The sequence below is a fragment of the Oxyura jamaicensis genome, chromosome Z (genome assembly GCF_011077185.1).
Source record: "Oxyura jamaicensis isolate SHBP4307 breed ruddy duck chromosome Z, BPBGC_Ojam_1.0, whole genome shotgun sequence".
In the NCBI taxonomy this organism is placed as follows: Eukaryota; Metazoa; Chordata; class Aves; order Anseriformes; family Anatidae; genus Oxyura; species Oxyura jamaicensis.
The window spans coordinates 50069089-50092075 of NC_048926.1; the positions used below are offsets into that span (position 1 = coordinate 50069089).

General features: G+C 37.0%; 1 protein-coding gene across 1 annotated transcript in view; it reads left to right on the top strand.

Annotated features, from left to right (window-relative positions):
- Window positions 1-22987, top strand: part of FBN2 (fibrillin 2) — a 177018-nt gene that overhangs the window by 59428 nt on the left and 94603 nt on the right. Inside the window, exons 8-15 of the mRNA XM_035309941.1 lie at window positions 1323-1448; window positions 6579-6731; window positions 7480-7713; window positions 9204-9341; window positions 16431-16550; window positions 17094-17219; window positions 18214-18336; window positions 19172-19294. Of these exons, the coding sequence (XP_035165832.1) occupies window positions 1323-1448; window positions 6579-6731; window positions 7480-7713; window positions 9204-9341; window positions 16431-16550; window positions 17094-17219; window positions 18214-18336; window positions 19172-19294 (1143 nt within the window). The remainder of the gene's footprint in view (window positions 1-1322; window positions 1449-6578; window positions 6732-7479; window positions 7714-9203; window positions 9342-16430; window positions 16551-17093; window positions 17220-18213; window positions 18337-19171; window positions 19295-22987) is intronic.

Consider the following 22987-nt stretch of genomic DNA (forward strand, 5'->3'; position numbering starts at 1 on the left):
CCCATTTGCTCTTTCTGATGCTTCTCCAGAATTATTTGACATGAGACAGTCTGGGCTCAGAAGTCTGATCTTTTTATATATTGATTTAACTCTGTTTCACAGTATGAAAGGGTCTTAAATCAATACTGCACCCCGAAGTTTACAAACAAGTTAAGCCACAGCCTTGTATCAATGACTACCCTTGGTATTAAGCTAATCAAAACCTGTGGTACCTTATCTTTTCAACTGGAAACCATAACTCATCTCAAGCTAGTAAGAAAGTTGGCCATTCTTCCCCACGTCTTCTCAGAAGCCTCCTGTGTTAAGCCTGGGTCACACTTCACATTTTCTGAAAGCCACTTGGAAAACTAATGGACAGAGGTCACTTAAAGCCAAAATCAGGTTGATAAACAGGCCCTAAAAATATTCAGATATCTAAAGATTGTCACAGTTGCAGAATGAATTGGTTACTTATAACAGCTCATTTATATAAATGGTCATGACACAGTCTTTATCATCATGCTGTTTTCCTCACTTGCATTTCTTCCATCCCAGTTTTCTCTGCTGTGCTTCACTTTCTCTAAGAGTACAGTCTCTGTTGCTTCTCATTGCCTTACCACCTTCTTCTGCTTTGTGCTGGGATACGCTTCTGTGCTCTTAGTCCTGGTGCTGAGTGCCCTAGAGCCCTTAGTTATTTGCAGTAGCTCATTCATCAGCTTGATGACATCTCAATTTCCGTGTAGTTAATTGTGCAATTTGTCAGTGTTTAGGTGAGACCACTGAGACCACTGAAGTTAACAGAAAAGTTTGGATAGATTAAAAATATCTGAAAAAAATGAAAATGTGACATTTGGTCTATACTTCTGAAGAGCTTAGCCAAAATTCTTCCTTATAGCTGAAGTACTAGAAGAAGGCCAGAAAGCTGTTAGATCTGATGAGCAATATTTTTGTGGTCACAGAAGCCCAGAGCTGTCATGCTTGGCTGCTCTGCCATCTTTGTTCATTCAGCGCAGAAGCTGGGTGTGTGTTTTTGTGTTGCCTTGTAGCTGCTGCATGTTTCCTAGAGAAGGCACTCAGTATGTGTCATTTAGGAAGTCCCAGTCTACCTCTCATGTACTCTGGGACTTGAAGTGTACACTTTGAACCTGTGAGGAAAGCCTGCATTAGATGGCAAACAAAACAATTTGCAAATGCCCCCTTCACAGCAGCTTGCACCTCACAGCATATTATTAAATCAGAGCTAAATAACAATTTGACTTCAGAGAAGCTATCTTTCCTTCTCTTTTACAACGATATGTGCAAATGTTTTGCTCATCATCCTATGTATTTTCCTTTTTGAATAGATACTGATGAATGCAGCATCATCCCAGGAATCTGTGAAGGTGGTGAATGTTCTAACACAGTGGGAAGTTATTTCTGCATCTGTCCCCGGGGATATGTCACATCTATGGATGGCTCCCGCTGTATAGGTAGGTGTTGCATCCTGTAGGCTTGAAGACCTCTTAAGGTTGTTGAGGCAATTTATACACAGTAGCAGGACTTCTAGGGGAGAATGCTAGATGGTTGGAATAGGACCTTGATATATGCTAACCCACTAGTATCACTCTGATCCAACTAAAAATTCCTAGCATCTTCCTCCTCTGATGGTTGCCACTGCAGCTATCTTTATTTAGATTGTAGATCTCTCTATGTCAGCTGTGCTGTAGGCTGAGAACTCCTGCCAGAGATTTGGATTTTTTTAGGGAAAAAAAAAAAAAAAGTAATATCTCTCCGTAGGCAAACATAAGAAATGGTAATTGTATTTCTTCTTAAATTTGCATCTGATGAAACCAAAGGCTAAACTTACTTCAGTTCTAAAGGAGCAAACATTTATTTTAATACCAAGCAAACTTGGTATTTCAAGTTCCATCTCACATAGGTTAATTTAACATTTAGAAACGCACTATGAGGCATTAAATAAAATATGCTGAGTTGCCACTAATTTGGCCATAACAGGTAATACAACAAACCACCTATTAAGTTTCAGTAGGTTGAATGTTTTAAAAGGCAATTTATTTAAAAACTGTTTCTATATTATTAAAAAACCAATATATATATATATATATATGCTTATTTTTACATGTCATAATGTATATCATGGATCTTCTCATTAGGTTTCTTTTGTACAGCTGCAAATATGCCAAATATATGGTATAAACCATACTGATGAATTAACTGAAAATACTGGTTATGACAATAGTGACCTTTCTAGTTCTCAAGTGGGTTTTCTTATTTCAGATATCTCAAAGCACTTTGTTCTCATGTTGGGAAAGGGATGGAAATTCTGAAGGGAGTTCCAGATTACAGATACATGGTGTACACCAGCAGAAACACAAGGCATGCAGGAGATTTCATATTAATAATTTTTTGCACAATGTAGTCTGTTTTTATTACCAGGTTCACCTGGGGAATTCCAAGCTTTAAATATATTGTATCTGGTCCCAGGAATGATGACAGCCTATGATTTCCAAGATGATCAAAATTTTGATGGATTTTAGCATGTTTTTACAATTCAGTTTCTAAAGTCAGCTCCCAGAACCAATTGCACACAAAACTCTTTGTGCTAATCTGCTAAGACAGGCCCCTATGTTACAGTCTTTCCCTTAAATGAACTTTTGTCTGGATGTTCTTGTGTTCTCAAGGTTTACAGCATTAGAAAAAATAGTGCTTAGGAGAAAAGTGAAGAATGTAATCATTATAAACACATACTTCTTTATCACAGAATCACAGAATCACAGAATAGTCTAGGTTGGAAGAGACCTCCAAGATCACCGAGTCCAACCTCCGACGTAACGCTAACAAATCTGCCACTAAACCATATCCCTAAGCTCTACATCTAAACGACTTTTAAAGACCTCCAGGGATGGTGACTCAACCACTTCCCTGGGCAGCCTATTCCAGTGACTAACAACCCGTTCAGTAAAGAAGTTCTTCCTAATATGCAACCTAAACCTCCCCTGACACAACTTTAGCCCATTCCCCCTCGTCCTGTCACCAGGCACGTGGGAGAACAGACCAACCGCCACCTCGCTAGAGCCTCCTTTCAGGTACCTGTAGAGTACGATAAGGTCACCCCTGAGCCTCCTCTTCTCCAGGCTAAACAGTCCCAGCTCCCTCAGCTGCTCCTCGTTAAGACTTGTTCTCCAGACCCTTCACCAGCTTCGTAGCCCTTCTCTGGACTCGCTCAAGCACCTCAATGTCCTTCTTGTAGCAAGGGGCCCAAAACTGAATGCAGTACTCGAGGTGCGGCCTCACCAGAGCCAAGTACAGGGGGACAATCACTTCCCTGGACCTGCTGGCCACGCTGTTTCTAATGCAAGCCAGGATGCTGCTGGCCTTCTTGGCTGCCTGAGCACACTGCTGGCTCATAGTCAGCCGACTGTCAACCACTACTCCCAGGTCCTTCTCTGCCAGGCAGCTTTCTAACCACACATCTCCCAGCCTGTAGCCCTGTTTGGGGTTGTTGTGCCCCATGTGCAGGACCCGGCACTTGGCCTTGTTGAACTTCATACCGTTGGCCTCGGCCCATAGGTCCAGCCTATCCAAGGATGTACACAGTTATTTTAATTCATATCATGTCTTTCCAAATTAATATTTTTTATCCCAGTCAGCATTCAGAGGTGTGACAATGAAAGACCTAGGATGTATCATTGAAAGAACTAGGATATATAATATTTATTTAATTTTCACATGGGAATACTGAAAATACATTAATACATTCAGTCTACCTTTAGCACATACATGGTTCTTCCAACTGAAACTAATTATAGTTGAAGAAATATTCATGGGAAATAAAATTGCTCAAAATTATTTCTGGCTTAATATAATCTGAACTGTAATTCAAGAAAAGAGGAGTAGCTGTCAAAACAAGTCCTATCTTAGTTGTGAAAATTACCAAGTAATCATGTTAATTGTTCTACTGTCTCTGTGGATAATGTTAGACACTTAAAGTACTTACTAGATGTCATACTAACACTGAAAATGCTATGCTAGAGTTAGATTTTTAGAAGACTGGATGGCATTTATTTGGTCAGATATATCTGCACCAAGGGGAAAAAAAATAATAATTTACTGAGGTTGCAGTTGTTACATTGTATCAGTTTTAGTCACAGTATGCTTTTCATTTTTTTTTGTATCTAGCTTCTATTTGTATTGCTTTGTATCCTTTGTATCAGCCATCTTTCCTGTTAGCTCAGCAGAATTTAGATCTAAAGTGCTTTGTTAATATGCTGAGGATATGATTTGAGCTAAGCCCCTGGACCAGTCTGCCACATAGTTGCTTATATGTGCAGTAGATGCGTAAATCTTTTCACTCCAGCTATGTCTTTGGGGAAGGCATCTGGAGTGAAAGAAGCTTGTAGATACTGGAGAGGGACTGTAGACCTGCCTTCCGCGAGGCTGGGGTGAGGGCTGCACTGACAAAGCTGAGTCCTGTTCCAGCAGCCACACTGAGCACTGTGACATCTCTATCACCTTCTAATACCAGAGCATCATAATGGTTAAAAGTATGTGAATGAATAGTTACTAAACTTGCTGAAAGAAGAAGCTGGAAATGGAATTTTTGGTGTCTTCACATGCCCCAGACCCTCTGCCACACATATTTTAGAGTGCCAGGCTATTTACTTCACACTCAAGAGTGTATTTCTGTGAAATATTTTGGCTTACATCTTAAACCTAGTTTTTGGAGAGGGGGGCTGTGATTTCAAAAATACAAGTCCTTAAGATTTACATTTTTGATCTTAGCAATTGTTTGTCCATATTTTATGTAGAGTTAGGTCGTATTTCAGGGTTTCTTATCTTCTGCCTAATGCATCCTGTGTTGTTTTATTGCTTGTGTTAATTTTAGAAAAGACTTGGTTAAAAATGAACAGCTTATTTTTGTTCCTCTTGCATGTTTTTTATCTTCAAATATTGTTAATTTCATTTAAGTGACTCATGGGAAAAGGTGCTGTTCAGAAAGTCTTTTTTTTTTTTTTTTTTTTAAATAGAGCATGATGACTAGCATGAGGCTACACTGATCAATATTTTGCAGAAAATAATTTACTGGGTTTCATTGTTTTGTTGTCTTCTTGTCTCTACTTTGTACAGTTAAATACACATATAACTGTATAAATCTGGCTTTTATACCTAGTTGATTCAGTTAAGCTGTTCAAAGTCTGCAGTTTTTTGAAGTTAAGACAGAAAAACAGACTTGGTTTTGTCTTTTCTAGTGTCTAATTATGGAATCTACTCTAGCCATCCTGGGTTATATTGAAGCTATATTATGAGCAAAAGATAACAAAATTGATCCATCCAGTGTTGTTCCTTTAAATAAATTAGCAGCAATTTGTCATAGTCCAGCAACTAATATGATTTTCTTCGTCTCGTTTAGCACATGCAAATAAATGTACTAATTGTTTTACTCTGACTACATTGAAATGTTCATTTTTCTCCCATTTTTGATTGTTTGTTTGCATAGGAGGCTGTGACATACAGTATTTAGTTGCTGATTATTATTATTATTTTTAAATTATTATTAATAGAATCATAGAATGGTTTGGGTTGGAAAGGACCTTAAATCCAAACCCCCAGGTTGCTCAAAGCCGCATCCAACCTGGCCTTGAACGTTTCCAGGGACGGGGCATCCACAGCTTCCCTGGGCAACCTGTTCTAGTGCCACACCCCCCTCTGAGTAAAAAATTTCTTCCTTATATGTGGTTGGCTTAGCCTTCTTCTTATACAAGCTGAATGTCAGTGATGCTGTTAGGAGTCACTACCCATAGTGATTAAGCACAGATGTGATTGAGACTACAGTAAGAATCACAGAATGGATGAGGTGGGAAGGGACCTCTGAGGCCATCTTTGTCCAACCTCCTGCTTAAGCACCTAGAGTAATGTGTCTAGAACCATGTGCAGGCAGCTTTTGAAGATCTCCACAGCCTCTCTGGGCAACCTGTGCCAGTGTATTGTCACCCGCACAGTAAAAACATATTTTCTGATGTTCAGGATGAACCTCCCATGTTCCAGTTTGTTGCTATAGCTTCTTGTCCTGTCCAGGAGAAGAAAAGGAGAAAGATAAGTAAAGGAGAATGGGTAATTGGTCAAGGCCATTTTCTCCCACATTCAGGAGATTCAATAGCTGGGCAGATTTTGAATGGCTCTATTCTTTCTTCTACGCACTCATCAAACACAGTCTGTAATAGTTTGAGTAGTATCTATGGAATTTTTATTCTTTCCAATATTTCTGTACTGGTTGTTGACAAAGCCACTAGAGAAAATATACCTAGTCCATTCCACAAAGCAGTCTGTGAAAGAAGTTGAGAGCTTGTCAAGACTGGAAGATGAGTTTGATAACCAAATGTTGGATTAATGCAAGACTCATGTCAATGAATGTATGTAAGCTTGCAGTAAACCAAATGTGGAATGGATTGGTGCTGATCACCCCAGATAGTTGTTGGGTGTGTTTTGATTTTTAAATACAACTCTTTAAACATTTTAGTACTTACATGAATTGAATAAGGGAAAGTAGTTTTGAGAGTTAATGTTACTATTTTTGGTTTTCTTTCTAAATTAAATTTCAGATCAGAGGGCAAGTACATGTTTCTCCAGCTTAGTGAATGGCCGCTGTGCACAGGAACTTCCTGGTAGGTTCACCAAAATGCAGTGCTGCTGTGAATCTGGCCGGTGCTGGGCTATTGGATCTGTTCCAGAGATGTGTCCTGTTAGAGGATCTGGTGAGTGGCTTGGTATTTTTTTCTTTGTTCTTTTCTTCTCTTTCTTGTTCTCCTAGTGGGCTGGAGATGCTGGAATATTTTAAACTACTTTAAAATGTAGTTTAAAAGGAGGAAGAAAGTCACGATTCAGATTGTTATTCATTCTAGTGTTTTTAATACTGATGTTTCCATCTGTGAACCATTTTTTTTCTGGTCCATTATTGTTTGGGACTAGTTTCTTTAATGTCCTTTTGTTGACATTGGAAGTAGTTCTTGGGAAATGGGGAAGATTTTGTGGTAAAGCTCAAAGAGGAAATGACTCTGAGGGTCCATTGTTCATTTCGATTTAAAGGAACAGCTGCTCTCCCTTTCCATTAAATTTCATGTTACTTTGAACTAGAAATGCATCAGCATTTCATTTATTCTTTCAACTCTGTGCTCACAGAGTGCTATTCCACATCCCATGTGAAATATCTTTTCAGTTTATCTGTATCAAGATCTCTGAGTAATCAGGGAGTTAATGCTGTTGGAAACACAAATAGCTGTAAATTAAAATACTTCCTTTTATTATTCTTAGTGTCCTTCCTTAAATAACACCTGTCACAATTGTAGAATCCCCTTGAAATTAGGAGTGGAAGAGGGAACGCATAACATGAAAGAAATGAGGAACCAGTGTTTTTTGCAGCATGCAAAGATCTTTATCTTCTTTAGAAGCTGGCTTTGAAGGGTTGATTTACTTCATGCTTCTTTTTGTGTTCCTGTTCAATAGATGAACACCACAGACTCTGTGTGGATGGCACTTCTGCTGGAGGTGGTTCCAGGGGTGGTGGCACAGGAGGAAATGGATTCCTTCCCGGTGGCAATAGCAATGGCTATGGCCCAGGAGGAGCAGGATTCATTCCCATCCCTGGAAGCAATGGTTTCTCCCCAAGCGTAGGCGGAGCAGGGGTAGGGACAGGTGGTCAGAGTCCCACTGGAAATGGCCCAATAATTACAGGGTTAAGTAAGTATTTGCATTGTTATGACTTGTTAATCTCTTTTGATTCCTTCTATTTTTATTTTTATTTTTTCTGCTTTGTTTTTATTCTGAAAATGATACTGTATTCATAACACATGCTCTAACATGCCTCTGCATATAAGTGTGTGTAGGAGACTTCAGCTGATACATCAGACTTTGGGAGCACCTTTTATAGCAGGTGTTCAGATGAATGGATTTTTTTTTCCTCTTTTCTGTTATAGAGTAGCTACATATATATGTAGCTTTGGTATCAACGATAAGTATAATGAGAATATTTGTTTATTTTATTTATTTATTTAATATCTCTCCCTGCCGCTATGCATGTTTTAATTCCTTTCCCTTATCAGCCAAAGGCCAGTCTACCCATTCATCTTCCATCTTGGATTCTTAAAAGAGTACCCTTCCTATCTTACTGTATGTCTTCATTTCATTCACATGATTAATCTTACTACCTGTTGGTTCTATAGGAAATAATTTCTTACCAGGAAAAGTTTCCCAGTGTATACTTTACACTTACTTCCAAGACTTGGACAGACTAGCACAGAAGACTAAAAATTCTGTCTGTATTCTGTCACTGTGTGTGTAATTTTTGTATATGGGGGATGTGTATATGTGTATATGTATCATATATGTGTACTTTAGTCCATTTTTATTATTTATTTTTTATTATCTATTACTGCCTTTAATTCACTTTTCCTCTCCACCTTGCACAACTGTGGTGACTGATGTTCTTCAGAGAATTAGTCCCAGCAAGTTATTTTGGAATTATTTTTAGTGCTTATACAGTAGTTACAGCTAGCTATAGAGAAAAAAGCTAATGAAGAATCATTTAATATCCTAAATTGGAACAGACCTCTTAGGATCATCGAGTCCAAATCCTGGCTCCACACTAGACCACCATAAAATCAAACTCTATGTCTGAGAGCATTGTCCAAACGCGGATTGAACTTCGTCCATCTCAGTGCCGTGACCTCTTCCTGGGGAGCCTGTTCTGGTGCCTGACCACCGTCTCAGAAGGGTGAAGGAGGCGAGACTTCAATGCTTTTTACTGATCTTCCTGCCTTTGGCACTTTTAAGTTTGGTGTTTATGACAGTAGCCTGACAAGAAAGAGCTTTATGTTCAGCTACCATGTATTACCTCTATGTCAGTTTATCTACTGGTAATATGTATCTCACACATTGGCTTCCCCCTTTACCACAGATGTTTGAATTTTTCACTTGTGCTGTGCGGGCTGATCTGCCTTAGTCAGTGCTAATACCACTCCAAATTTCTAACTATTCTGAAAAAAATCACCAACATTTAAAATAAACTATTCTCTTTCCTTACTTTCCAAAAATCTAAAACTTACCCTTTCTGCAGGAACACTGCCTTGCTGTAAGCACACATACCTAAAGTTTACTTGTATTTGAAAGTATGAATATCTGTCTTGTGTTCTCTCTTTTTTTTTTTTTTGTTTTGTTTTGTTTTATACTAGCAATACTCAATCAAACAATAGACATCTGTAAGCACCATCCCAACCTTTGTTTAAATGGACGTTGTATACCAACCATTTCCAGTTACCGATGTGAGTGCAACATGGGCTATAAGCAGGATGCAAATGGGGATTGTATTGGTAAGTGAACATTTCTAAAGTCCGTTATTCATTTTTGAAATACTAACATTTTTCAGGTTTACTTTTTTTTTAAAAAAAATAATAATAAATTATCTTTCATCCAAATACTTATTTTTTATTTTAATAATAATGCTCTTGTGAAAGAGAATGCAAAGACTATGTTTTTACTTATACTTGAAGAATTTATAGTCTTTATGAGAGTTATCTGGTTCCTAAAAAATCTTGAATCAAAAATATGAGTATGGAGTATTAATCTACAAGATAGGTATTGTACATTTTTCTGTTCACATTGAGCAAGTTAAGTTCTGTTCTTAATTACTCTTTTGTTATGCTCGTGTAGCTCCTTTTTTTTTTTTTTTTTTGCTAGAGGAGTTAATGTTGAATGATATCCAAGATAACTAAGGGCAGAATTTGATTTTAAAGATATTAAATCATTAGTAGAATGGATGATTAAATCTTGATTATAGTTGTATTTCATAAAGTATTGAATGCTAACTTCCTATAAAAAGCACAGAATTTGGGGTTCTACACTTCTATTCAGTACTGTAAACATCAGTCTTGCAGTGCCAAAGAATTATCAGGTGTTCTTGTGGGGAAGTTTTGTGGACAAGAGCCCTGTAAATGTAGGATATGGCATCTTAAGTAAGATCTTAAGGGCCTAAGTGTAAAGCTCTGATTCTCTTGCTGATTAAATTAGCTTATTGATTCTTTTTTATAAAGATATTTGAGATTTGTGAATTAAAAATATTATGTAAGAGCTTGTTACCTATAGTTTTTTCTATCTGAAACAGTGCTTTTAGAATTAATTTCTAGTGTGCCTGTGGATTAGGGGAAAATACAGAAAAAAAGAATGACCGAAATTGAGTCCTTAGAAAAATCCTGTAACGAAGGCTATCAAGCAAAAGCTGGGAACCACTGCAACTTTGTGTTGTTGCTCATTCTTCCATTTACCCTGAATTCCAAACTGAGTACCAGAACCTACCTGGGCTGGCACCCTGCCTTCTGGAGAAGTGAAATGGGACAATTATTGAATAGTACTTTTCCTTTGGTGTCGCTGTTACTGTATCTAACGTCTCTATTTTTCTTTCTCATATCAGCTTAATACAGTGCCCTTGAAAGTTTGCAGGTCCCCTTAGCTAGTCTGTTCCCTTGCACCCAAGAGACCAGTTATAACTACAATGTTCTTGAGAATTGTCTGTACAACCTGTAAAGAACTGTCGGGGTGGAGGTGCCACCACTTCCCCACTAGTCGTATGTCCAGAAAGCTTTCAGAGCTTCTAATCTAGTTTAAACACAATTTGACAAAAAATGTCAGCTCATTATTTCTTGTGTTATCCACAGGGTTGTAAGAAAAACAGGTTAGTACCTTTCTCTCTGCACTTTTGTGTACTTGAGGAGTCTTAAAGTTCCTCTTCCAAGTTGTCCTCTGTAACAGGTATAGAACACTCAACTTTACCAGCTTTTTATCCTTAGGCAAAAATTTTCTAGTCCTCTGATCTCGGGCTGGGAAATTTAAGAGATTTATTCTCTTGCCACATCCTTCTTGCCTCAGGAAGTATGAGAGCACTGTAAGTGAGGAATGGAGTCTTAATGTAAATCTATATTGCACTGATATGCTTTTACAATGTATGCAGAGTCCTTGCACTTTTGATAATAGCATTATGTTTTGCATCACTAAAATCAGTATCTCCTAACTGTGGTGTATCTTGACTCATAGAAAACAGTCTTAAAATGTTCTATTCATCTTCTGAAAGCTGGCATATTGAACTAATTTGTGTGAAAGAAAATATTGGGCAACTAGCTGGTTTAGTCTCTTGCCTAACAAAGTTTCATCAAGTTATTCTTTATGAAATCTAGTTTACAGCTTGTGTTCATATTCTATGTTATCTGGGGGGGCAAGCTGAAAATCTTAGTGAAGCACACGGATCTTTGTTATGTAGTTGGTAACACAATATATGTTTATTACATTTTTATTATTTTTGCTTTCTAACTTTGAATGAAGAAGTAAAGATAAATAATGGTAAAAATCTGAGTTCGTGTTTGTTGTACAGCTTGCAATGGAACAAAGTGAAGGCATCTCTAAATGACTTTTCTGAGGCAACCATCTTGTGTTCAAACAATTAAAAAATGGTTACAATTAACATTATGGTAGAACACAATTATGATAAATGCTTATTCATGCTTGTAACAAACTACTCTGCATAAAGAAATACACTAAAGGAGTAAGAGAAACATAGCTCTAAAAACTGAGTCTACATAGCATGGAAAGACACAATATCATGTGTCTTTAAAATCCTCTCCTTTTAAGGCAAGACAAATTTGACTGAACTACTTTGTGCTTCATATCAGCAGAGAGCATAAAGGTGACATGTGACATACAGTGATTAAGTAATAGTTCACTCTGGCATAAGATATTTTAATGCTGTTAAACTCAAAGCCCTTTCTTTCTTCGAAAAGCACAGAAAATAACTTCACTGTTGCTCATATAATATGTTTCAATAGCATTAAATCCATATGATTAATAATCAAATGCATGTATTGATAACGTGGTATACATAAGTTAACAGGCTAGGAAACAACCAAAGCAAATCTTGAGATGGTAAGATTAACACTCAAAACACCAGAGGCAACTTGTAGGAAAATATAGTTAGGTAGATAACCAAAAGCCTAATCTGAATTTCCATGTCCCTTTAGACTGAGTTTTTAGTGAACGGCAGTTTCTGAAACCACTGTCACAAAAGAAGTGAGTGATACATTGTCTTTAGCGCCCTTTTGGCTTCCCAGCCCAAACAACCAGGTATTCATTTATGCATGCCATCTGAGAGTGGTTTTTGGTTTTACTCCAAAATAGCATTTAAACTCTGGATGAGTTTATTGTGAAATACTTTATTTGCTCTGTCTTTGTGCCACTTGATAGGTAGGTTGCAGCAAGTAAAGTTATGTTGAATTTAAACATTTTTTTTTTCAATTCTAATCGAAAAAATCATACAGAAAAAAAACAAAGTAGTTTAAAAGACCTATCAATTATAACTGTCTGAGTGATGACAATGATTGACAGAAAGATACATTGTGTTCTTAGTAGCTGGCTGGCATTCTGCCCCTTTCTCTTCTGTGGGGTCACTCTGTAGACTACTAGCATGCCGTTCACCTTCCACTCCCTTCATGGCAAGCTGTATCAGATTTTGAATTTGAGTTTAAAATTCTTGAAAACTGTGGGACTAGAGTGATAGGTACATTAAACAAAGTTGTTGACCCATATAATTCTCTAGCAAACAGCTATACAACCAGAAAAAAAATAAAAAGGAAAAAAAGAAAAAAGAAAAATAATAAAAAAAAGGAGTATTCACACAGGGAACTTAGTCTTAACTTCATAACTGAAATTCAGTATGAAACAGTAGTCTGAAACCTCCATCAATTCTGGATGCATTAGGTTCAAAATAAAGATTTCAGGTGGTTTAATAGAAGCAGATACTCTGCCACCTGCAGCAATGTCCCAGATTGAAACGGGTGGATGGAGACATGGCTTCCAGCAAGTTTAAGTGTCATTTTGCCTTTTTTTTTTTTTTTCTATGTGAAACAAGTCTGTCGTTACAAATGATTTTAACTCTCCAGTGGCTTACTTTTTAAGGAGCTGCTTGTATTCAGGAGACCTTGTTTGACTGTTCTTGACTACTATTACAAAGAAGTAGTAAGAATGTCTTAAGTGCCTCATTGAACTGCTGATTTGTGAATGTTAGTGGCCATAAATCACACAGAAAGTTGTCTTGGAACTTTAAACAGGAACTTAACTGCATATGTGTGTTGTGTGTATTGGTACACACTAAATTAAAGGGTTGCTTCAGTCTAATGTGGATACTCTTATTACTGAAAGAACATACTTGGGGAATGTTACATTTCACTGTATGACATTGGGTTAATAGTACATAAATGAACGCTGCTTCCATACTGCTCTAAGACACTGGCTACCTACTCCCCAGACAATAAATTAAGAAGCCAGAATTTATTAAATTTTTTTGTATAGAGTTAAAGAAAAGAAAAATCTTCCTTAAAAAGTATCCTGTTAATCAAAACATAATGCAGTTAAATATTGAATTGTAACCTAAATGCGTATCATTTTTTTGTCACGATGAAACATTGCCTGATGCAGCATAAGGACTGTAAGTGGTCCTAAGTGATCTTACACTGAAAGATGGTTGTAATATCCCAAACTGATAGATGGCTATAATATTACTACATTTATTTCATTCTGTTTATAAAATCTCTGTGTAAAACAGTAGATACTTTAAAAGTGTCAGCAAGCCCATTTCTGTGCTGAGATCTATATTTGCAAAATGACTATAATTCTGTATTGTAAATTTTGCAATGGATCTTCACACTCATCACTGTAAGTCTTAAGGGTGTTTTGGGAATTTCATGCTGTCTCTTCTGACAAGTGTTATGGATGAAATACTGAGGAGTTGTGTGATGCAGGTGGTGAAAGAGAAATATTCATCATTGAAGAGAGGCATGTTGGGAGATTGAACAAAGTGGGTTAAATATCTCTGTCTCAGATGTTTCCTGTTTACACTGCTTGGATATGCATGCTTGCAATGCAAACTGAAAGCCAACAACTTCTTTATGTTAACATATACTTGCTATTTTCTTCTTTTATGAACAGCTTATAAAAATAAGAGCATCTTAAAATGCTTATTTTATAGGGAAATCATCTGATGCACATGGCTTTTCAAGGATTTTCTAAGCTCAAGTCAGCTATTTCATAGAGAAATGTTGCATTCCTGCTGTAGAATTTATAAATTAATTTACAGTGAGATACATTGCTAGCATGAACATTTCTTTAACAGATGAAGCAAGTTGAAGCCTGTAATAAAGTAAGTCATAAATGCCATTCTCTGTAGGAAAACTAGGCAAAATAGAGGAGTGCTGTATCTATTATTTTTAAGTTCCCCTGTCCTCCCCTATACCAAAGAAAGATAAATATCCTGTAAAGTATTTTGAATTAAGATATTTGACAAAACAGTAGTGTGAAAATGTGATTTAGATTTTGGCATTTTGTTGGTAGCAGGCAACTTCATTCTGATAGAATTACATGCAGTCCTTCTGCATACTGACTGAGCACCAAGAAAAAACACCCACTCAGGAGGAAGAGCATCTCAACATCTAGACACTGTAAAGAAACATGAGGGCAGGAAGCTACTATAATTACATAGAAATCTTTTGCCATGTAAAAAGCTGATGCACTTTATGTTATCTTCATTGTATTTAACATTCTGAATTTCTCTGTTCTTTATCTTGCTTCATTCTTATGGTTTTACTGGAGTGGTGCTATCAGCTGCCGATGCACATGTGAATGAGCTAAATATGCATGAGAGGAGGTATTTGATTCTTCCATTTGCTTTGCCTTCATTCATTTAACTGTTTACCCCAAACAATCTGATTTCATCTAGGCATAAGGAGTGCTGTAAACAAGCTCACTAAATTGTTGGTTTGGGTGACCCCAGATCTCGTTGATATGTATGTTGATGGTATTGGTTTTACTGAGTATATGTTAACACGTTAAGTCGTGTGAAGTTTATGGTGTTGTTTATGACTTAATTAGAACAAAACTAACCTTTTGCCATTTTTAGAATCAAGTCATTCATAGTACAACACTTTCAGGAAGTATGTGTTGAGCATTTAAGTGAAAATGTCTGTTTTTAAATTTGATCTCTCATTCGATCCCATTATTTCCAAGATGTAATGAACTGAGTTTTAAAACTAAATCTGATAAAGGGTGATACAAATGATCAGCAAAGTTACCAGTGTTTTCCCTGATTTTCTGATAGCTTACACTGCAAAACACATGGTAAAATGATCATTGTTAAGAACTGCAGCTGTGGCTTTGCTATGTGCCAGTTTCCTAAAGCAGTTTACAGTCAGATATGATGGTTACCCAGAACCCCTCAATCAGCATTGACTTTAAAGCCTACCTGGATGAAGGGATGAGTAATTTCAGACGTACAGGGGAAATTGAGGGCACAGCTAGGGGAAATAAGGCAAAGGTCATTGATGGAGAAAGGGGGGATTTAATCAAGGGATCATTCAGATTGTAACCTGTGAATTTAGCTGTAGCAGAGAAAAGCTGCTCAGATCATCCTTTGGTAGCTGTAGAAGATACTGCGAGCCAGTGGTCCTGCCTGTGAGACCAGAGGACTGCACTTGCTCTGCTCCCAGGATCAGGGAGGGCAGGGAGCAAATGCCTCTGAGAACTTGCAGAGGCCTTTAGGGAATGTAAAGGGGAGGAATAATCAGTGCCTTTTTAGAGCTGGGAATCTGTCTGAGGACAAAGTTGCATTTTACTCATAGGAAGCCACTGGAGATCAAACTTGAGAAAGGTTCTTGAAGGGGATTAAAATTTTCAGAGCCCTGTGTCAAATAGGAGTTATTTCTGAGCAGTTACCTAACAGTTAAAGCAGTTAAAGTGTATTTGGTTGCACACAAATAACAAAAACCTTTGGAAAATACAGTAAGGTACATTATAGAAAAGAGCTAGATTAAATGCAGCACTACTCAAATGCAGAAACTGTGATTGAGAATGCAATGGTGCATAAACAACAGAGATGTGGTGCACAGACTGTAGTCTCATTAAAAATCCCTGCTGCTGATATGCAGCCCCTCCTCATGTTTCTGTAATAAACCTGTGACATAATGGGGGATTTTAGATGCCAAGATCCACTCTGCTTTGACAATGCCAGTTTTGAGCTGTGTTGGTTTTATTCTGAAGAATGAGCGGTCATTCAGTTAAATGAAATTCTGTTGACCAACGGGTTGTTTTAGTAGGTGATCCTGTATCTCAAAATCCTAATACATTATTTTTCTTTTGTCTTCTAAGATGCATACAAATGATGCAGTAAGATTTTGTTTCTTGAAAATGTCTGCCTAGTTGTACTAAAAACAGCTCTATGATCTTAGGAAAGTCATGATTTTGTATCAAGAGTAAGTTTTAAGTTTCAGCATTTGTCAGTTACTGTCTTTTTAACTTAGAAACTTCTAGACTTGGAAAAATGTTGTATATATGGTGAATTCACTGATGTTCCCCTGTACTGCCAACAGATGTTGATGAATGCACATCAAACCCATGCTCTAATGGAGACTGTGTCAACACACCTGGTTCCTATTACTGCAAGTGCCACGCAGGTTTCCAGAGGACTCCTACCAAGCAAGCTTGCATTGGTAAGAAAATTTGTTTTGTGTCTGCTGATGTTGCAGGTGTACTGACTCCTTCTATCAGATCCTATTAGAGTTCAAACACTAGTTACTAGTGCAATTTCAGTAAATCCCAACAGATGTTATATTAATTGGAACCCTAGTTCTGGGTTACTATTCCATTTATTGTGCTGTTCTATTATTCTGGAATATCTGTTACTTGGCCAACCCATTCTAGCTTGGAATTTGACAAAAGATCATGAAATAGACTATTAGTACAACAGGTGTGTATTTGCATATGGATGTAGATGAATGTGTAGGCAGTTTTATAGAGTTATTCATAATGTAATTGTTGAGCATAACTGACATAGCATTTATTGTAAAAGTGTGAAATATAATATTTTTTATATCTGATGGAATGAGAATGAATTCTTAACCATTTTTGGATTTATTTCCTAAGTAATATTTAAATAAAATGCCAGCATTTTTCAAAGCAATAATTGTCACTATATAAATTTTATTTTATGGTAACTGATTGTATGATTATTTTATTTTATTTTTTTGTCTTAGATATAGATGAGTGCATCCAGAATGGTGTTCTTTGTAAAAATGGCCGGTGTGTAAACACTGATGGAAGTTTCCAGTGTATTTGCAATGCTGGGTTTGAACTGACTACAGATGGAAAAAACTGTGTGGGTAAGATCTCTTCTTCATATGTGTCAGGCATTGGCTCGGCAATTCTAGAATTCTAGAAATTGTACTTCATAGTGCTGTAGCACAGCGATGATTAAGAATTACCTTTTGTGTAATAAGGCATGACCTGAGGTGAACTTACTGCCTCTGCAGTGAAATAGACATTGCATGGAACTGTATGTTTTCAAAGAAAACTGGAGGTAAGTTTTGTTTTTGAAGCTACATTTCTCCACAGGATACCCAGGTAGCTCAGTGCCAGGAATAACATTTTTCCTTAAAGCTTCATAGCAAGAGCTTCATATATCATAGAATCACAGAATGGTTTGGGCTGGAAGGGACCTGAAAGGCCATCTAATTCCAACCCCCCTGCCATGGGCAGGGACACCTTCCACCATAGCAGGTTTCCCAAAGCCCCATCCAGCCTGGCCTCGAACACATCCAGGGATGGGGCATCCACTGCGTCTCTGGGCAGCCTGTGCCAGTGCCTCACCACCCTTAAACAACTTCTTCTGTATATGTAATCTAAACCTATCCTCTTAGTTTAAGGCCATTACCTCTTGTCCTATCACTAGACTTCCTGAAACAGTCCCTCCATATCTTTCCCATAGGAAAGGAAAAATTCAGCACTGCTGAAGAAATAACTCTTTTTAATTTTGGCTGTACTGTGTCAAAAAATCTTCCTAGATAAACAGCCAGTTGCAACAAGCTCTTAATTTGATCAGGTGGTTGAAGCTTTTTATTCTTTCACATAAGAAAGTGTGATGCTCCCTGTTCTTCTATACAATCTGTTGGAACACACAAAGTAACTGGTCACGATGGGGGAAAAGTTTACTACTTTGTCTGTAGAGAGAAAGCTTTTCAGGTGCTTCATTAGAGTTACTGGGATAATTTAATCTGCAAGTGAAGGAATCTTTCTTATCATCTCTCCTGTTCTTTACACTTAGTCATTTTCTGGAGATGAAAGAATACAAGCTGTTTTCTTTGCAATGTTTTGCAGACCATGATGAGTGTACCACTACAAACATGTGTTTAAATGGGATGTGCATAAATGAGGATGGGAGTTTTAAATGCATCTGCAAACCAGGATTTGTTCTAGCTCCAAATGGGCGTTACTGTACCGGTATGTAGAACTGTGGGTAACTCTTTAAAACAACCTTGATTGAAAACAGTTTTTCCTGTATGTTGATTTATTAAGACTAGTAGTCTCATCACGTGGATTTAATATCATACCTTCCTAATTCATTATGGTAGATGTCTTAAGCTGCCTATATTTAAGTCTTTAAATTACAGAAAGAAATAAATTAATTATTTAGTATTGTTCAAAATAGGACAGCAGGTGTTAAATCAGCTTTTGAAACATCTTGGAGTCATTTTATATGCAGCAAAATATGCAGACCCTTAATGAAATGGTAAAGTGAGTAGCAATATTGAAGTTTAAAAGGGTTAAAATATTTTACTTTGATAAACACAATTCAGAATGCATAACATTTAAGACACCATATTTGGCATAAAGAATTATAAGCTTTTTAAAATGAGGTCATGGAAATATTGCATTAAACATTTTAAGAACGGAGTCTGATTTAATTTCAAGTAATAGAAGATACCAGTTACAGCCAGTAGAAGTAGGTCTGGACTTGAAGTATTTTTAGGAGGTGCAAAATCATGCAAATACATTAGCTGTCTGCTTTGAAGTTGAACCATTTATATTAGCTGTGTATGTTAATGTACAATCTGAAATACCTTATCGCTCCTTGCAGTTTTTCTGACTTTTTAATGCACAGGTGGAATTTTGATTATTTAGTGTGATTCCAAGGTGAGACTTTACTAGAAACAAAACAAGGATATATTAATGATTCATTCATTAATAAAGTCATTAGGTAATGTTCTAAAAATGTTAATTGTAAACTTGCTTGAAAACAGCTAATATATTGTTGAATTGTGTTGCTTCCTGGTAGATATTGATGAATGTCAGACATCAGGAATATGTATGAATGGTCATTGCATAAATACTGAAGGATCCTTTCGGTGTGAATGTCCACCTGGCTTGGCTGTTGGGGTTGATGGTCGCGTGTGTGTAGGTAAGTGAGATTTTTCTTTTTTGAAAAGTGAGTGGAATTATCAGGTGAAGTTAAAGATATGCATTATGTAACAATGCTAGGTAATGTTGACATCACCTATAGAATTAAAATGAACCAGGAAGGATTTATTCTTAAATAAAACTGATGTCTTTGTTTTCTGTTCTGCTATGAGTTTGTGTTGATGTGTGTGCATGTACGTATTCAGATTTATATTCGGTTGTGCATAATCTGCTCCAAATCACTAAAGGAGGTACATCTCTTGATTGCAACAGTAATATTTTTGCACTCCTGTTTCCATGTCTTTCTTTAACTGGAAGACATTTTTATTCTCTCTGTACTATATTGTTAAAAAAAAAGCTCTAGCAAGAAAAATGGCAAAAACTGGATAAATAGTTTCTGTGAACTCAGTAATAACTGTTGTTATTACTGATTCTTAGGAAATCTTGCATTAATCTATCCAATATGCCTAATGTTAAAAGACAAGAAGCTTGAATTCCTCTGTGAAATAAGACTGGCACCACCTCTTGTTTACCTGTTATTCCTATAAATTAAATTAATACTCAACTCTAGCCTTCCTGTCATCTCTTTTTTCTTGAGGAATACCCTTTTCTAGTCTGCTGATGAGTAGGCTTTTGTCACATAATCTGAACTGCAGTATCTTTATCTGCTCAAATATTATTAGTTGACAGTAAAGAGATTCTCCACCTTGCTGCATTAGGAACTCTACAATAGCGTCAGGGCTAGAGCTCTCCAAAGGAAAAAAGAGCATTTTCAACCCAATGAAGAATAAAGGGTAGAGGACAAGACATATTCAATCGTTTTCTAGTGATTGCTGATAAAAATAAGGGTGGAGAACATTACATATTTTACAGAAATCTCTGAGAGTGATGGGTCTGCCTGCACTAAGGACTGTGATATTGCAAAGTTTCTTAAACCAGCTTTGGCCAATCCACAGGAGATTCCATCTTTCCCTTCTTCCGCATATCAGACCATCACCTTCACTGTATCTCCTAAACTTCTCTCTAATTCATGAACATATCTATCATCAGGCATCTTAATGACCCAAGGCTCAGTAAGTATATAGGTATGGTGTTAAGCTTCATCAGGGGAATGAGCCTATAATGGGTTTTCCTTGAGTGAAAAGTGCACCACTAGCAGCAGCACAACGTATCAGCTTCTCTGTTGGTACACAGCTGTCTTTGCTAGATGAGGTCACTGACATTGGAGCTGCTATTTGATCAGATTAAGTAATTTTGTCATGATGTTTGATAGGTTCATGGAGCAGTAAAGGCAGAGAGCAAACCATTGGCTTAGCTCTGCAATAGTTGCATATATTAATAATTAATTTATGCTGCTGGATACTTATATGTCTTATCAGCATGAGTCCAGATAAAATAACTTCATCACAGAATTTGGAAGTTATCTCAACACAAGGGGATGTGAGATACTACATGCTTGTGTTACCCGTTTGAAATGAATACCCATTTCAAATAAAGTTTTAAATTGGGCAGAAGTTCTTGAAAGTAAAATCTGGTACAAGCATTCATATCAAGTACCTGTGCTAACTGGCCCTTTCTGGTATCAATTCAATTTTTTTAAAAAATGCATGTTTAAATCTCAGAATGGCTTAAAAAGTAGTCTAATAAAAAGCACTTTCTCAGTCTCTCAGTTGGATCCCAAATATTTATTGTTTTAAACAAATGAGAATTTTGTACATTTTAGCATACTAAAAAGGTTGAGCCAACAAATGCAAGGATTCTTCTCTATCCAAGTTGTTTTTTTTTCTTCTAGTTTATTAAATGTTTGGAGAAAAGCAGTGAAAATATAAAACAATGAGAAAAGGCTTGGTGTGCTGTTTTTAATATATGAATTTCACTGCTTAGTGGCACAACAGCAAAACCAGATTTAAGTACAAGCTGTTCAGTACCTTTTTTTGTGGTCCAAGTTGGCCTCATCTTCACCCTTGTCAGTGATACAGCTGCAAAGAATCAAGTCAGTGCTGAATTTTCTGTGTTCCCATTTACCTAAAGCTGCCACAGTCCTAGCAGCTGAAGGCTTCACAAGTTGGGTATCACCTGTGAACAAAACTTTTTATTTTAAAATGTTCAATTCCACATGTGACATATCCTTAAGGTTTACCATAAATGCTTAAATTTTTCAACAGGAAATATCCGTAATATGACAAAAATCCCAAGGCAGAATTGTGATTTATTTGGAAAATTCATTTTAAAAGGATGATGATGTTATTATTCCAGGCATAAAGTAAAATATGAAATTTCAAACAATGCCTAACAAAAATGTCCTTATACATGACCTTTAGTATAGAATTTCAGACCCAATCTGTTGTTCAGAATTTTGTGCATGTGTATATATATTTACATATGCTGTGTTAGCTGCAGGAATTCTCTGGTTATTCTGTCATACATGATAATAATACTTTTCAGACATTCTGGTGGCTAGAAAAATATTCATGCTAAGAGTATTCATAGTCTGAAAATTAGTAAGTTACGTGCAATTTCCTTTTAACACTAGTACCACAAATGTTCCAGCCAATTACCAAAATTAATAAATAAATAAGGGTGTACAGTTCAGTACTCTCATTTTTACTTTAATCAGTATTTTACTTATGAATAGTAACACTGATTCTAGTGGGATTCAGAGAATAAAGTGCTTTTTTATTTAATATTAATAAGTATGGCAGACTCAACTACAAAATATTATACAAGTTTGAGAAAAAAAAATTAGAGAACAAATGCTTGGAAAAGGAACAGTTAGATAACTTCTCATAGCTGAAGTAATATTTGCAGGCAATACAGGTTTGGCTATTCTTCTAACTGCAACTTCATGCTCAGATATCTCAGCTGGCTCTGTGTATATGTGTATCATCTCAGAACCTGCAGTGACCTATGGCTGTAGCTTTGTGCAGCATTGTTTGTTCTTTACTGAGGTCTTTTTTGTTATGATTCAGTCTGCATTTCACATCTCTGCCCACAGCTGTAGCCATCCTGGGCAAAGTAGCTAAGTTTTATTTCAGTCTGTTTAGGTATTTTGCAGAACCATGCCCCAAAGTGTTGCTTATGAGCACCGCGTGATTTGGCCTTCTCAGACATTTGGATGGTTGCAGTGACTTTCACTGAGAATAGGTCAACCACTGGTCCAACAGACCCTGGCCACAAATGTAGTGGTCACATCTGCAGGTGTTGAAATAGTTCATCACAAAATTTGAGTCTAGAAATGCCATCCTCCAGAAAACTGTGTAATGAAAGCTCAGAAACAAGCGTATAGTTAAACCAATGCTAGGCTCTGAGCCAGGGCATGAAAAAACAAACAAACAAACAAAAACACAAAACAAAACAAACAAACAAACAAAAAACAACAACAAAAAAAACTGTCCCTCTTTCCAGTTGCTTTGTCAATGTCCCCTTCCCTAGAGAGGGATTCCAGCTGCTTGGCTTCTTTGCCCACTAATTGCTGGCTACTGGCCCCGTTATCCCAGCATCAGAGCATCCAGATGATACTGTGCTCTTTTGGATAATGGCTGAAATATTTTTGCATACCTCACAGCTCACCTAAGGATAGGGATTGGGTGTTCATTTATGGGATCTGCCTCTTCCTCCCCATGTTCTCGTGGTGGTCCTGCTTTGGGGTAGCCTGCATCATCCCTTTCCCACTCCCCCTTCTTAGTAGGAGTTT